Source organism: Centropristis striata, chromosome 9, assembly GCF_030273125.1.
Source record: "Centropristis striata isolate RG_2023a ecotype Rhode Island chromosome 9, C.striata_1.0, whole genome shotgun sequence".
Classification (NCBI taxonomy): domain Eukaryota; kingdom Metazoa; phylum Chordata; class Actinopteri; order Perciformes; family Serranidae; genus Centropristis; species Centropristis striata.
The window spans coordinates 31,738,711-31,755,296 of NC_081525.1; the positions used below are offsets into that span (position 1 = coordinate 31,738,711).

General features: G+C 41.3%; 1 protein-coding gene across 20 annotated transcripts in view; it reads left to right on the top strand.

Annotated features, from left to right (window-relative positions):
- adgrl2a (adhesion G protein-coupled receptor L2a) overlaps positions 1 to 16,586 on the top strand; it is a 104,260-nt gene that overhangs the window by 68,402 nt on the left and 19,272 nt on the right. For 17 of the 20 annotated variants that reach the window (XM_059341858.1, XM_059341857.1, XM_059341859.1 and 14 more), the window contains 7 exons: positions 8,529 to 8,825; positions 9,583 to 9,686; positions 10,242 to 10,427; positions 11,887 to 11,925; positions 13,915 to 14,098; positions 15,711 to 15,833; positions 16,296 to 16,501. In XM_059341858.1, coding sequence (XP_059197841.1) covers positions 8,529 to 8,825; positions 9,583 to 9,686; positions 10,242 to 10,427; positions 11,887 to 11,925; positions 13,915 to 14,098; positions 15,711 to 15,833; positions 16,296 to 16,501 — 1,139 coding nt within the window. The remainder of the gene's footprint in view (positions 1 to 8,528; positions 8,826 to 9,582; positions 9,687 to 10,241; positions 10,428 to 11,886; positions 11,926 to 13,914; positions 14,099 to 15,710; positions 15,834 to 16,295; positions 16,502 to 16,586) is intronic. The other 3 variants (XM_059341860.1, XM_059341861.1, XM_059341865.1) reach the window with 1 other exon arrangement.

Sequence of the window (16,586 nt, forward strand, 5' to 3'; positions counted from 1 at the left end):
TTTCTTACCAGAAGCATGCACAAACAGACTCTATTCACTGGCTCGATGGGACACAGGTGAGCCTCAGAAACCTTTTATTTATCCCCTGTCGCAAAATTAGATTCTGAATCACTTCCGTATAAGAGCCCCCGGCGCTGCAGTTAACACCCACACAAATCAAGACCTCCTCTTTAATTGTTGAAATGTCAATACATTTGCATACAATTTCAATCTTTGCTGCACCCTCAAATTATACATTTGCGAGCGGGGATCGTAAGGAAGAGAATGACCCAATTTGTTTGAAATTATAAGGTAGGGCTCACTGGCGTGACTTGCCAATTAGCTTACAAAACTCTGCATGTGGTCAAAACAATGCCCTGTAGTTTGTGTGTTACAAAAGTGCTTTGCAATGCACAAATGCTCAGCTGTTACAGATACTTTGAGTCACATGCATTAGCAGTCACCCCAGAGAGCCTACCTCTTATAGTCTGATGAATATACAGCTCACTAATAAGCACCACTATGATTCATTCCTGTCTTCTGCGGTGCTTACATAGAGGTCAACTTGTGCATGGCAACATTTAGAGAGAAAGCAGGGAAAACGGAGAGAGAGGAGGAGAGGTATGGATACTTTAAACGTCAACATCGAGCTTTCACAGCCATCTGAGGTACTCAAGTAAAATGGCAGAGACTTCTTCCTCCTACACGCTCGCCAGTGGTGCAGGAGCAGGGATCAGGATGTGTTAAAAACGGCCAATTTGTTTGTTTGCCTTGACAACAACCCCCCCACTCCCTCCCGCCAACCCCCTGTCAGCTGCCCAAGTGGACACAGCGGTGTGAAAGGAGACTGTATTGATGTGGAAAATCACCCTTTTTGTTTTTGTTTTTCTGTCCTCCTGTCATATTCTCGTCGTTTCTCTCTCTGTCTGCTTCCATCTTATTGTCTCTCTCTTTCATTATCTCTCTATTGCGTTTAGTCTTCTCGCTGTGTCCGTCTGTCTCTCTTTTCACTCGCCCTCTCATCTCTTTTTTTTTCTTATTTTTCTGCCTGTCGACTCCCACTTTTTTTCACAGTCCTCCTCCTCCATGATCATCCATGAACTGTGCCTTACATCTGGGTATTCGCATTTTTGGTGCGTGCGTGTCTACACTTATATGCGTCTATTTTGGCTCCTCTCCTGAAAACAGGCTAAAGACTGTTCAAATCATGCCCAACGACAGCAGTGCACACTAAATGACAGGATTTGAGTAAATCCTTAGCTGTGCCTTCTGGGAAACTGCACACAGACAACAACAGGACAAAGACGGCCATCACGCACATGAAGATCAGGGATCACACACTACCCAGTGCTGTCATTCAGAAATATTTGTGCACTGGGGGAGCAGTTTATAACAGTGTTTAAATTTAAGTGACATTTTTCCTTTGAAAGACTTTGTTGTGCTTGCAGACATTTTTAACCAGATCTTGCTACTGATGCAAACCACCTATTTGAGTGAAAGTTGTGGTTATAAGCAACTTCTCTCTGGTTCTTTCTCACGCTTTTTCCTGTTGATCTAAACTCCTGTTGGCTGTTGTCGGGATCACACTAATGTTGACTGACTACACAAGCCAAGCCTGCCAGCACCGGGCCAAGTCAAACACCTACTGTACATAGCAATCAGCAGAAAACAGCCTAGAATTTATGCATCCCTCAAATTGACCTAAAGCCCTTAATTTCAGTGTTGGTAGCAGTGACGGGTTAATTTAACAAGTAATTCATGTTGTTATCGCATTTAAAGGTCCCATATTGTAAAAAGTTAGATTTCCATGTCTTTGAGCACAGATGCAGAAGACCCAGAAACACTGACCACTCAGAGCAGACTGGACTTAAAGACACAGCCATTAAAATGAAGAGTTTGAGACAGAGCGTGGTGACCGTGTGAGAAAAATTGTGTTTTTTGTGCTGTAAAGCAAGTAAACATGTTCTAGTAGAAACAAAAAATGGCATGATATGTCCCCTTTAAAGTAGAGCTATATGTCGTCAAAATGATATACAAATGTATATTTTATAGATGTTTTTCTATATAGTTTCTATCACAGTGGCAAAACACAAGCAAGCCTTACTGCGTTGCAGCAATATTTATGTCGTTCGGACAGCCCTTTATGTTCTGATCCTTGTACATGGGAGTGAAGCGGGAGCGATCTATAAAGGGTGGACTATAGAATATATACTTATAGACTATTTATTAAAATACCAAAAACTCAGGTTATATCCTGATAAATATCATTATTGAGATAAGAAATGACCTTAAGGGGATATAATATTTTGGGCATATCGCCCAGCCCTACTTTAAAGGCTTTTCAGGATTTTGCCCGTCCTACTGATAATGTTTTGAACTGTGTAAACTGGGAATAATTTCTGGGTTGTTAGAGCACTTCTGGGGAGTGTATCTTTAGCGGAAGGCCTCCTTCTTTACTGCCGGATTACAGGATCTCCCTATATGCCAACTTCCATTCTTTATTTCTCCCATGTTGCTTTTTTTACCTGCCATTTTATGACACGCTGTGACGTTATTCCGTCTACATCTTGACCCACTGGTCTCATTTTTGGTTACGATGTAAAGGTGAATTTAACTGGGGCGATAAAAAGGAGGGGAAATCCCAAGATGGGGATTTACAGTCTTGTTCACAAAGTCTCTGATATTACATCGTGGGATAATACCTAACCACCCAGTGTCTGGTGGCAGTAAAGGCCGTTCAGCACATGGGGTCAGGGGGGTCACCTGTTTCTTCTGAAATCTGATCACAATCTCTGCCGCTCCTGGTAGGACACGAGGGCCAGTTGTTGCCAGACAAGGAGGAACATTTCACCCTTATCCAGAAACACACCTCCGGTAAATGTTTTCTCAGACTCCCAGGCTGCTAGTTACCACTTCTTCTGGTATGTCTTACCCGTCGATGTAAAACTACTTTACACAGCGCAGACAAATGATCTTCGCTGACAGTGTACAAGTATGTGGGCAACAGCAAACCCGAGGTTATGATTTAGAATGTCAGAAAGAGTTGTTTTACATAAAAGCGAGAGGAGGGGGGGGGGGGGGGGTGATTATGGTTACACTGAGCCCTATAGCCAAGGGGATCCACAGTCTCTTGTTTGATTACAGTCTGACTGTGAAACAAGGCGTATTAAAAGAATTATTACTCAGACATCACAATGGTCCCCCATCACTCCCTGACACACGCCTTTGAGGAGATTTATTTCACACAGGCCTGATTATTGCGTGTGTTTCTCTAATCTGTGCGCATGCTTTAAGTGTTACACAGACTTGTGCATGCTCATGTATGTGTATATCTGTAAGTGTGAGCACACGAACACCTCTGAACTAGACATCCTCCTGTGCACACGGCATTAAATATCAGTCTGCTTGGCACACTTAGAGTTAATGCTTGAAATTTGAGGCACGTACAGTACAGAGAAAGCTGCAAGGAGAAAAAAAGCAGGCTGTAGTCTGGCAGCTGCTGTGTCTGTTCTCTATACTTTGGTGTCATTCGGTGTGTGAGGGTGTATATGAATGTGTACATGTGTTTATAAGCGTGTCTGTTTGCGCGCGTGTGTGTGTGTGTGTGTGGGAGTGCACTCTGCCTGCCTTTGTCCATATGAATCAATGCGTTTGTGTTGTGGGAAAGAGAAATATTGGAGACAGCAGTAAATAACATAATCCAGCTATTAGGTTTTGTTCCCTAAGACATGGACGTATACTGTACACACCCTCACAAGGACATGACTCATGGGAAATTATACGAATTTTCACTCAGCTTTCTTCATATTTACTGCTGATACACAAGCAATCATACGCCATGTTCCCCTCCACAGCTACAAATGCAGCGCAGAGTGAAAGACGTGTAATCCAATTTCCTTTGTGTATTATTGTTATTATTGGTAGATATCAAAATGCATCACAAACGTATTATAAATCATCACACTTTTTCATACTCAAGAACAGCCCCATTTCCATATGAACTCAGAAGCAACACTGCATCCAGAGAAGACTGAGTGAAATGCATGTTTGAAACGGGGATATTCCAGCGGCAGAATTAGCAGAGGAAATAATATACACTTTGTTTTTTCGCAGTTCAACACCTTATTTCAATTAACCTACGCTCCGAGCCGAATGACTTGAAAGCTGATGGGTTATTCATTTATTTTCCATCCACTAGATTCTCTTGGTCCCCTGAGCGTGGCCCTCCTTCTGATGGCAGAAACAGACTTTGAATTGTTTGAGGTTCGACTGACTTGTTAACTTTTCTATTCCTCTTCCATTAGGAGGTGATTACCACCCAGGAGCCACATTTCACAGTGTACAAAAGACATTATTCTTTTACCTTAGCAGGGTCTCCTATGAGATGGGAACAAAGAGGTAAATCTCCTAAGCAGCCTTGCTTCACATCTTCATGAGATTATTCCATGACAGATCAGGGTATAGAGCAGGGGACAAGCGAGAGCTATTAATTCTTTTAACTTTCCACGTGGCAAATTAGCTGAAGCTAATGCTAAATGCATGTTCCCTTACCTTTTTTTTCCCCTCCCTCTCAAGATAAACAGCACCTGGTAATGTGTATGAAACATTACCCTGATGAACAACCATGCGGTGCCTACTGAAAGTGAAGCCATTAAGCATAATATAAAAGACACACACGCTGTCGGTTTTCATTTGTCATCCCGGCATGACTACTGAGTCCTGGTAAAGTCTCATCTGGGCTCCGTGTGTGTTTGAGCGTGGGTGTTGTGTGTGTGTGTGTGTGTGTGTGTTCCTGAGTGCTTACGTGTATGCATGTGCTCTGACAACAATCGGCAAGCCATGCTCCTCTCGCCTTTTTTCCTCCCCTGGATTCCAGTCTCAGTGTCTCTCATCAATCCCAGACCTATAACCCCAGCGGTAATAACAGAACCACAGAGATACATTCAAGTGCAACAATGTGTGGGCGTCGAATCACACAAAGAGGTTATGAATAAGTCTGTCCCGACTATTGGCGGTACTTTGGAGAATATCACTCTGTGCGCTCACACTCTGTGACAGCTAATTGAAGGTTCCCCTTGGGCTGAGTGCAGCAGAGACATAATAATCAAGGATCCTGTCCTGGTTTCGCTATATAGCCCAAACGTGGGATTTGCTTCTTTTGTCATAATCAAAGGAATATTGCACAGAGAAAGTATTCAGTTGTGTCAGGCATCTGTTGCCACAGTGGAAAACAGAAAAATCTGGTCCATGCAATGAATCACAAAAGGTATGGAAAAGGCTGCAGCAGCACTACCAACAGATCAATACCCATCCATCACAGCGGCTGCTTATAAACTTATCCACTTAGACATCTCTGTGAAGAAGTGACTGCCTGAGAGGAGTGTCCATTTTAATACCTATGGGTTAATTCCTCCCAGCTTTCATTGGATCAAATTAAACCAAGCTACGGCATAAAGGTAATGGGATTATTGTGTTGCTGGCAGGATTACTGGCTGACACACTATGTACACAGGAACAGCAGTGGTCAGAGATGCTGCATTGTTTATGCACGAAGCTCACTGGGAAGTAGGGCCGACATTCACATTAGCCTCTTTTTCACACACAGGAAAGAGGATTAGTTTGCATGAAATGAAACTCCCAACAGGATTATTTTAGCCCTTTCGCTTATGTCCTTTTCATAATATTTCTTGTTAATGAAGCTCTTAAATGTATAGCCATATTCTATAATGATGCTTGCTGAGAAAGACTATGTTTAGCAATGCCAGCGCAGCTTTTCTGTCTCGTGCAGCACAGACATTGGCTCAGCAAACCCACCCCGCAACACGTTCCCGAAGCCAAACGCATCCAGTTTACAGTGGCGCAAGCCCTCTCCAGTGGAACGCTTCAGGAGAGCCAAACACATTAGTTCTAGCCTTGTATTAACCATGCCCAACATTAATTACCCCCATAGTTTCACTGCTGACAGCAGGTAGTGACAAAATAAATAAAAAACATCAAAGAGATTTAATTGTACATGTTGTAACTAGAGCATGGAGCTCAACATCCCAGCGAGCCATGACAAGCAGGGCTCTTGAGTGAGGGGTGCAGACATGATACAGTTGTTAGTTGACATGCTAAAGGAATGTGCTTGGATTACAGCAGATGCCTCTTTGATTTATTGGCTGTAGTTGCAAGCCTTTTATCTTAAATCATGCTGTCGAGCAGCGATTCATTTTCATTTTATTTCTGTCTGCATTCTAAACTCCCCATCCACGGAGAGATCTCATATCTTTATCATCTTTCATACTTTGGAAATAAGAAACCTATAAAGAGCTCCGCAGTTTGTTGAGAATCTTCTGGAAGTTTGCCAAGCAACCCAGACCCAGATGTTTAAAAAGAAACGATAATTATTCACACACTATGTTGACACACATTCCCATTAGCTGCAACATAACATACTGTAAACTTAACTGGAAATTTGCAAAGCTTCTATTTTTGTGGCTATTGCTTTCACCTTTGTGAGTCTTCTCAGCGAGAAAAAACAAGGGTTACAGCAATAAAAGGGTATTGGTGCAGAATAGAGACAGGCATTTCTCCCAGCCAGCTAAATGCTAGTGCTGGAAAGACACTAAGCACAGGTTGTCTCTCAACCGCTGTGACAGGCCGTGCAGCCGAGAATTTCACTGTGTTGAGTAAAAGGATACAGGTAGGGGAGGAGGGACAAGAGGAGAGGAGGCTGAGGTGAAGCCAGCCAGCCAAATCTGCCTTCAGCTCAGTGTCAAAACAGCCGGTCAGCTGTGTACGCCTTCATGTCACCTGCTTGTGTGTATGTGTGTGTGTATGTGTGTGTGTGTTTGTGTGTATGGAGTTCTAAAGCCCCCAACAGGAGGGAGCACACAGAGTCATCTCCTCTGGTCAATAGAGCCTAATTCGCCACAGGTAGCAGCCAGCCTCAAAGACGATTTCCCTTCAGCTCGACTGTGCTGAAGCCTCTCATCCACACCGTGGGGCCTATAGTGATAGTGGTGGTGTGTGTGTGTGTGTGTGTGTGTGTGTGTGTGTACCGGGAGTGTGTGTGTGTGTGTTGGGGGGGTGGGGGTCGGTGCTATCAGCCAGAGCGATTATCCAATGGAGGCAATAGATATGGAGGTGTTGCTGCCTGGGGTCAGCCTGCCTCTCCTCCAATCCACTGAAGACAGAAACTGTCTTCTTCATCTCCAGCTTAGCCCTATTGTTTCTGAATCCTCCTGTCATCGTCCTCTGTGTGTACCTCTATTTTCTGCCGTCATCCACCCCCTCTCTCTCTGTCTCTCTGTTTCCCCTGTCCTGCCTCTGACTCCCCACTCTCTTTCACTCTCTGTTGCTCTGTCTCTTCCATGTTTTCACTCCCGGTTGTACTGCTGAGAACGACTGTGCTCAGCTCAAGCAGTGAAACAGCACCTCTTCACATTCTCTGCATGCTCTACAGGCAGCCTAATGGAGGAAATCAAAGTACTCAAATGCGATTAGATTCAGTATGCACATTGCATTCCAATCAGGCTCTTTTGGTTGATATAGCTGATCCAACAAATACTTTTTTTTTGGAGGGGGGTCATGTTTTCTTTTTGTACTTGGAGAAGGGGAGCAGATTTATATGAAATAGTTAGTGTTTATCAACATTTCATCTATGAAACTCCCTTATGTTCAACTTTTATGAAATGTAATTACGCTGCTACCTACACTTCTCTGGCATATCACATGAAAAATGTCTTTATAGTTTTTCCTTAGTGGCTCATGTTAAATGTAAGGAGTGCACTATTTTCTCCTTTCCCGGGACTGAAACATATTGTTTTTGCCCGGGGCATTGCATGAGTTACTGCACACCTGCTTTATCAGAGTATGAGTTGTAGCAAGAAACAACTGTAAAATGAATGTTCAGGCTCCATGGCTACATATACTGGTTCTGTGTTACTCTAGTGAAATTTAATCAGCCATGCCACAAAATCTCCTAGGCAAGAATGATTGCCAGGCAGGAGGATGTTACTGTAATTATTGTCTTGTTCGCTGCAGACTGAGTGCGCTGGATAAGCCATAGTCCACGGGAATGCAAATACGCTTGTTGCACAAAGCACTTAACAGCAATTTACACAACAGGATACTTGGATGTATAAGCATTACATTGTTGAACATGTTGAGAGAAAAAATTAGGGATGTTCGTTACCGGGGACGCCGTTAAGATCTAGTAGTACATGAGGGCAACTGTTCAACAGAGGGTCAAGGTTTGAAAACCTGCCAAAGTATTCTTTGTTATATACTTCATATAGTCCAATTTATGCGCCCCGGGGGTGCCACACTAATTAGCTGACCTCACATTGCAACCACAGGTCAGACTACCATTTGGCTTGTCTTCCTGTATTTTAAACCACAGCACTACTTTTTTTTTTTTTTTTTAGAGACTGAAATACATACTGAAATATGTAGTCTAGAGAGAATTAAATGGCACAAATCATGGAGGGAATAATGTTTTTCTCACCATTACATAATGTGCTCTTCAGAAATATAATGCCTCTGTAAATTGTATCTCTTCACAGCTCCGCCACTCTCAGAAGTCACCATGTCCCCTCCGCCTCCGAAAACTACAACCTCCACCACAACAACCACAGCGCACTGGGGTGTGGCCAACACTACCACCACAACAGGGCCCAAGGAGGGCAGCAGGGGAGCGCCCAGGCCGCCTCCTGTGATTCCACAGACTACTTCCCCTCCTCCTCTCGAGTCTTTCCCTCCACCCGAGCGCTTCTGCGAGGCCACGGAGAACAGAACCATAATGTGGCCTCGGACCCAGAGGGGCATGCTCGTGGAGCGACCTTGCCCCAAGGGAACACGAGGTAAACAGGGCTTCCTCTCTCCTCAGGGCTGTGTGCTTGCTGCTTTCAATATGACCTGAGGCGTCTCCAGAGAACATCCCAGAGTTTGTTAGATCTGTCAGATAATGTTGCATACAACTTTTTATCTCTAAAGAGCATCAGTCAAAGACAGTGTTTAAGGATTCAGTGAAGGCAGTTTATCATAGCGTTAGCTTTTAGCTGTGTCATTCCAGGTCGAAACATGATTTAGCATTCTGTAATGGCTGTGTTGCAGAGGAGCAGGCTCAGCTGTTTTTCCTGCAGCGTGTGTGGAGACATGCATCCCTCATCTTATTGTGTGTGAAATCGTGTTAGCGCTCAGGGTTCATCAGACACAGGGATAATTAGGACAGGGAAAAAATGTTGACAATTTGTCGCAAAAACAGAAGCAAGCTGCTGAATTTATTTTCAGAAATAATCCTGTAGGAAAAAAATGTGTTTTTATTTTTGGTATGTACCGTATCCAACTACTTCAGTTTAATTTGTCCTTTGACGCCATTAAAAAAGCAATATATCCTTCAGGGCTGATAATTCTCTGCATACACAAGCAGAAGTTGTCTGGCTTTATTTTTGTATGAAATGTTTGAATTTGCATGTTTGTAAATATTTTTGTTTGTTTACAGTTTGCTCATTTTATCCGTGTCCTTGTCCTTTGTTGCCCCGTAAAGGACTTCCTGTGAAAATAAATTTGATTTGACTTGATTGAACTTGACTACTCTGTTCTTGTTTTCCCTTTCAGGCACAGCCTCTTATTTATGTGTCCTTTCCACTGGGGCCTGGCACCCGAAGGGCCCTGATCTCAGCAACTGTACCTCCCACTGGGTCAACCAAGTAGCCCAAAAGGTTTGTATGAACTCTGCTTCACTGCTTTCTTTCTCAGTGGAATGTGTTTCTTACAAACAGAGAGGGGGTAGACGAAATTATAGATATACATCCATGATACAAAGATTGAAATTAGCTTTTAAGTTGCATTGTCAGCGAAAAAAGAGGTCTTAAATGTGTTTGTTTTCAAAGAAAAAAAATGTGGTTAAAAAGCATGTGCATCAAGTCAAATGAATTAAAAAAAAAAAATATGTGATGGAAAATTCTAGCAGAAAAATCAGCAAAAAACAAGGTACACATAAAGCACAGGCAAGGGTATGTCAGGCATCAACTGTATAAATTAGAAGAAGCAAGCAGCTTTCTGTGTACCTGTTTTTTAACTTGCCACACAAAAAAACCCCGCCACCATGGCAACTTCTCCTACGTGAAGAAGAAAACATTAAACCCCCTTTTCATAACTGGCATTTCAAGGACCCATTCAAGTGTGTTTTGATGTCAGAAACAGGGCTGTAAAGAAGCCATCCAAGTCTGTCGTCTTGCATTCTTGTGAACATTATTCACTCTCTCCCCCTGCAGATCCGCAGCGGTGAAAATGCAGCAAACTTGGCCAACGAGTTAGCCAAGCACACCAAAGGCCCCATCTTCGCCGGGGACGTCAGCTCCTCGGTGCGCCTGATGGAGCAGCTGGTGGACATCCTGGATGCTCAGCTGCAGGAGCTCAGACCCAGCGAGAAGGATTCTGCAGGACGGAGCTTCAACAAGGTAACCTCCACGAAAATCCTGTTTCTCTTAATGGAATATATATGACATAAATACTGCAGTCATTTTCTTGCCAATTCTCTCTTGCTGCCTCGCTCTGCACTGTCGAGTTAATTATGACAAATGTAGAAGGGAAGCAGTGTTCCCCAAAATAATTCAGTAATATATAGGTGTAGGCGTGTACAAAAATATCCATTTTATGCATATGGTGGTGTGTTCTTTATACAATGAAAATTTTCCTAAAATTATATTTAAAGTTGGCATTTTCTGTGCAATGTATTATAAACATACGTATAATACAATAACATCTACTTAATGCACTGTATAATTATAGTTATAAACACTCACATACATAAATATTCATAATGCTTTATAACAAAAATTGTAACAAGTGTTTCATACTGACATATAAGGTAAACTATCATATTTGCTGGTCACTCACTCACTTTTTTTTGCAAGGATCATAGCGTATTATAATTGTATTAATCTATTATGTCGTAGACATTTAACTATTTTTGTAATGCATTATAATAATGTTATGATGCATCATAGACATGGATGAGTGAGCAGCAATAATATGATATTGGACCTTGAAATCATTAGAAAATGCTTTTTAATGTCCTATAATTTATTATTTTAGCATTGTGAATGTTAATGAATGCTTATAACTACAATTATGCAGTGCTATAAGCAGATTATAATGCATTATAAGTATGTTTATATAGAATGATGGAGGCTTCACAAAAAGTGTTACCAATTTTTTTTAATTGCAATTGCAACATTATTTCAATACATTAATACAAAAAAATAATACAGTGTATTGAATTGTAACCCCTGAATCATGATACCTATCATATAATCAAAACTCTGTCAATATACATCTCCTGTAATAGTGCAGCATGCGTTTCCTTCTGTTTTTTTTCAAGGTCAGGAAAGCTAACAAAACCCAAAGACGCAGTTATTATTGTGTTATTTTAGACTCTGACATGGAGTAGAGATCAGTTTTCATGGCACTGTAAATCCATGATTTAATTATTTTTATTTTTAGGTCACTTCAGTTTTTATTTTCATTATTTTCAGCACTAATGGTCTTTGTCAGTCTTCTTTAAAAGATAGACACGTGGTATCAATATCAATTTTCAGTTTAGAATTGAAATTGTGACCGACTAGTTCCTGTACATTTGTAGCCATAGATATTCTCTGCTGAGTGTTATATTTCTATGATGTGTAAGGAGGCTTTAAGAGAGAAATACAAGTGAAAACTGAAGCACTTTTGCACTTGAACATGCAGGTAAGCAGGTCAGCGACACAAAGAGATGGGGAACGGCTGGATCATTCATTCAGCAGTTACTTTGTATATTGACCCTCATCTTGCTTCTACACAAAAAGCCTTTCCTCAAGCTCATGAACTTGTGCAAATTATGTGTCTCTATTTTTTTTTTCATCTTTTCTAATAAAAAAGCTTCAAAAACGAGAAAGGACATGCAGGGCATACATGAAGGTACTGAAGCAATGCCTCTGCCCACTCTGCCTGCTGCCGTCCCCTCCTCTATTCCTGTGCTACTGTATTCGCCCCAGCCCAAGTTCAGCAGCATGCACCCTCTGCACTGTCATGTCCTCCCTCCTCCCTGTGCTTCCTGCTTTTTTTGAGTAATTGCCTTACACGCAGACACAATCGTACCCAAAGTGCTTTCTAAAGTCAAAGAGAAGTCATCTCCAATTACCGAGGTGGCTTCTTTACATGGATGTGTCTCTGTGTTTTTTCCTCCCCTCTATGCGTTGACAGCAATGGTGTATTTTGTTTTTCATCCTGTTTTTCCCTATTGTATGTTTTCTAAGTGTTTACTCAAGATTGCACGTCTGGATGCATAACACAACAACTCAAACAAACATCCTGTTCTTACATCCCTCTCATTATTCATTTGCTGAAGGATTTGCTGCTTTGTTACATTTTTTGCTTTTATAGAAAAGCTCCACTCAATATAAAACCCCTCTGAATATTGCATCAAACACAGCTCACTTGTGATTTATTCAAGTCTTTTTTTTTTCAAGGACCATCACCTGACCCTTCACCGCATGTTAAGTAAAAATTGTGGCCCTTGTTTCACAAGGACATAGGTTTTAGGTCATAGAAGTCATTTGTTTCATAAATTAAAGGTGCAAATCTTCAGCTCTATCTGGTTAATAGGGTTAGCCGGGTCAAACCATTTTTTTTTCCTTTTCCATGAATGCTATCAGGTTGGGTTCATACATCAAAAGTATTTTGGCCATATATATCCCTCCACCATTAGGGAGATCAGTGTCCTCCACCTGCCACCAAAGTCACCCCCCTCAATCCAAATCTCTCCTTCGGGAGGGTATTAAAATGGATCGAGCTAATTAGCCAGTCAACTGCCGTGCGCTCATAAAAAGAAAGGAGGGAAAAGAGAAAAAAATACATGTAAGTAGTCACCCCGCCGCCCCAAAAATGTCTCGTCATCATTTGATTTTATTTTTAATGCCACAGCAGGTAAATTTGGGGACGCAACAGTGTTCTAGAGGTTTTTCCGATGGATATGACAGCATTTATTTGACTAATGGCCGCATGAGAGGATCCGCAACAGAGATCGTTGAGTCGGCAGTATCTGACATCTGCCATACTTGACGCAACATCACTATAGTTGCCCCCCAACCTTTTCCGCCAGCCGTCGCCGGCATTGATTACCTGATTAGACACATTGATTTGATTATTTCCTGAAGACATCTCCGCGTCGTCCGGATCCCACGCCCAATTTATCTTCTGTGTCCTGAGCCGCTCAGTTGGCAGAAAGTGTAAGGCTGGAAAAATGTTTGCATGAAGGATAGAATTCGATTAAACAATTTAACATATATTTTATTTTGCACTCATTTTCTTGTCCTATTTTAATAAAGTATTTGCATGTGAAGACAAGTTAACTGCAGGTTAGTGTTCTATAAAGTTCTATAAAAAGAAAGTTGCTATTTGCAGAACGCTAACCTCTGCATTTAGAGAATTTCTTGCACAGACCTGTTAGGCTCGATACACTGTGACCCCAAGTGTCTGCCTCAATGCAGCGTCCTTGAAAAAGAAACTGAATCCGCACCACCTCCAGTGCTGCTCCTGTTCTTCCCTCCCTCTGCACTTCATCCTTCACGATCAATACAATCGCAGAAATGATGTCTTTCTCATTCTGTAATTGTCTGTAATTAATCAATCATGTCACATGTACATAACCCCAAAAAATAAATGTTGTAATTGTCTGTAATTAATCAATCATGTCACATATACATAACCCCAAAAAATAAATGTTGTTTAAGATTTTTTTTTTTTTTACATTCAATTTTACAGATGTGATTCTTCAGCACAGCATTCCATCCATTTCAGTGTCGGCATGTCTCTGCTTATACTTGCAGACAAATTGCTTTTTTTCCAAGTTACTCAAGTATCTCTGTTTTTGTTTGTGTGTGTTTTTGTTTGTCTGCCTCGACACAGGCCATCGTGGACACAGTAGATAACCTTCTACGACCAGAGGCCTTGAAATCCTGGCAGGACATGAACAGCACGGAGCAAACACACGCAGCCACCATGTTACTGGATACTTTGGAGGAAGGGGCCTTTGTCCTTGCCGACAACCTCATGGAACCTGCGATTGTCAAAGTTCCTGCAGACAACATAAGTAAGTAAAACGAGAGTTTGTGGTAAGCAGACGACAGGAGGTCTTGATTGATGCGAGCTCGGTTAATTTGATTACTTTCAATTCATTGAGAGAGAAACTCTTGTGATAGGAAAACAAGGCCGCCACATAAAAAAGGACTTTGTTTTCATAATAAGCGTTTAAACCTCGGGGGGAAAAGAAAAACAACGCATATTAGGTTTAACGAGTCGCTTACTGACAAAGTGATGAATATCAGACAATTAAATAGACTGGATTCTCTGATTGCGCACGCTTAGTTTATAAATGTATGCGTCTAGACCTTGTAACTCTATACATTAATGTGAACATTAGCCTGCTGTGGAGTCAGAAACAGTACATTGTTTATCCAAAGCCTCCTTCTCTCATTTTCTTCTGCTGTTAGACCTTATAAGGAAAGCTTCTCCTTAGTCGTTTTTTTTCTCTGCAGTGTTATTTTATTCATATTAGTAAGAGACTCGCAGGGATGGAGTGATCATTTCGTGATTGACGTTTTTATTGTGGAGCCGACTGTCACAAAGATGTAGCGTTTGAGTCGCTGATTTGTCCTTTGGTGTGTTCATGTAGAAATGTCAGGAAGAGAGCTTTGGAATCAATACTCTCCACTGTTTCATTTTTTTGCCCTTGTGTCCAAGTCAAACAGTCTGCAATAGGGCTGGGTGTTTAATAAGAAATTACAATACCAGTACGCTTAAAATGATGCCGATAACAACAGAGTTCAAACTTCATTCGATTTGTACGTCATTCAATACACATCATGTGAATGAAAGCATTCAGTTGTGTTAAATGCCAAATACACTGAGCTCAACTTCATCTCACCACAGATTATATTGGATATTACTGCTGCACTAGTAGGCCAATCACACGTCACAGTAAAAAAAAAAAAAAAGTTGCAGTGACTGGCTGAAATCATACCCATACAAATGATATTTTATTTTTAGACCTGGGTACAAAAAGGATCGAGTTCAAGTATAGATTTAATTTACATTTCTTATTCTTCTTGAGGGGGTCCCAACATCTAGCTAGAAAACGACAGAGGATTGATTTAAAAAAAAAAAAAAAGAAAAACATCAAAATTATAATTAAGGCAACCTATAAATAAACAACAGGATAACAAAGAAATCAACAACACAAAGACAGTCCATAAATTAGAGACAACATTGAAAACATAACAACAACAAGATAGCCAAAGTAGCCAATAATAAATAGAGTGAGTGGATCAACAAATGCAATCAAATATAGAAATCAGATATAAACCTTAACATGACGTAAAAATGACAGCTTCATTAATAACAAGAGAAGTGGTCAAAGTAAGAAGACAGCATGCTTAAAAACACCAAAATAGTTGAAAGACATCTTATATTAACAGGTAAATGATTTTATCATATTAGTGCTTAGATATTAAAGCTATTTTTCCAGTTTTCTGAGCATGCGGGACGGAAATAGAACTGATCAGAGTGGCTTACTTTATCATTTGAAATTAAAGTGATAGTTTGCCTGAGAAAGTTTTGATACTACTTGGTACCTTTTAAATGTATTGAGTACCAGAACCATCATCTTCACCATCATCTCTAACCCACGCTCTGCCTCTCTGCAGTCCTCGACGTGTATGTGCTCAGCACCGATGGCCAGGTCCAGGATTTTAAATTCCCCCAGTCCAGCAAGGACGGCATCTCAATCCAGCTGTCGGCCAACACCGTCAAACTCAACAGTCGCAATGGTAAGCTCTCCTAAACATCCTGAAAGAAAAGAAATAAAGTTGGTCAAGTCAGTTCTGCTTACTCTAAGAGAAACGGAGTGCTTATTCTGTGTGTTTGCGTGTGTGTTGGACTTTTGCTCCCATTCTTGTTTCTGTGAAAAGGTGAAGAGTCTGTATTAGTGTAGGAGCACAACAAAGGAGTTTATCTCAAAAACTCCAAGCCTTGAGATTCTGACTGAAAAATGGGAGGCTTCTAAGAGCTTCCTGTCTCTATCTCTCTTACATCTTCCTCTCTTTCTTGCAGTCCCTTTGTTGAATATTTAAATGGAATTACATTGGAATAAATTGAAGCGTTTAAATATTTTTAGTCCTCTTTTTGTCACCACAGCTTTTTTTTCTTTGTACATTGTCTAAATTGTTCTGGAAGCTTGATTTTTTTCCCTCACCCTCTGATGTCTGTGTACGCCTTTCACTCTCTTACAGGAGTTGCCAAGCTGGTTTTTGTGCTCTACAAAAACCTGAGCCAGTTCCTCAGCGCAGAAAACGCCACCATCAAGATGGCCAACGAGGCTTACGGCCGCAACGTGTCAGTGGCTGTCAACTCTGACATCATCGCCGCCTCAATCAACAAGGAGTCCAGCCGTGTATTCATTAATGACCCGGTGATTTTTACCCTGAAGCACAATGATGTGAGTCTCTCTGCTGGAGTGAATGGAGAGGTCATATTAAAAAACACCAGGAGGGAACATCCAGAGTAGACAGAGATCTGCAATT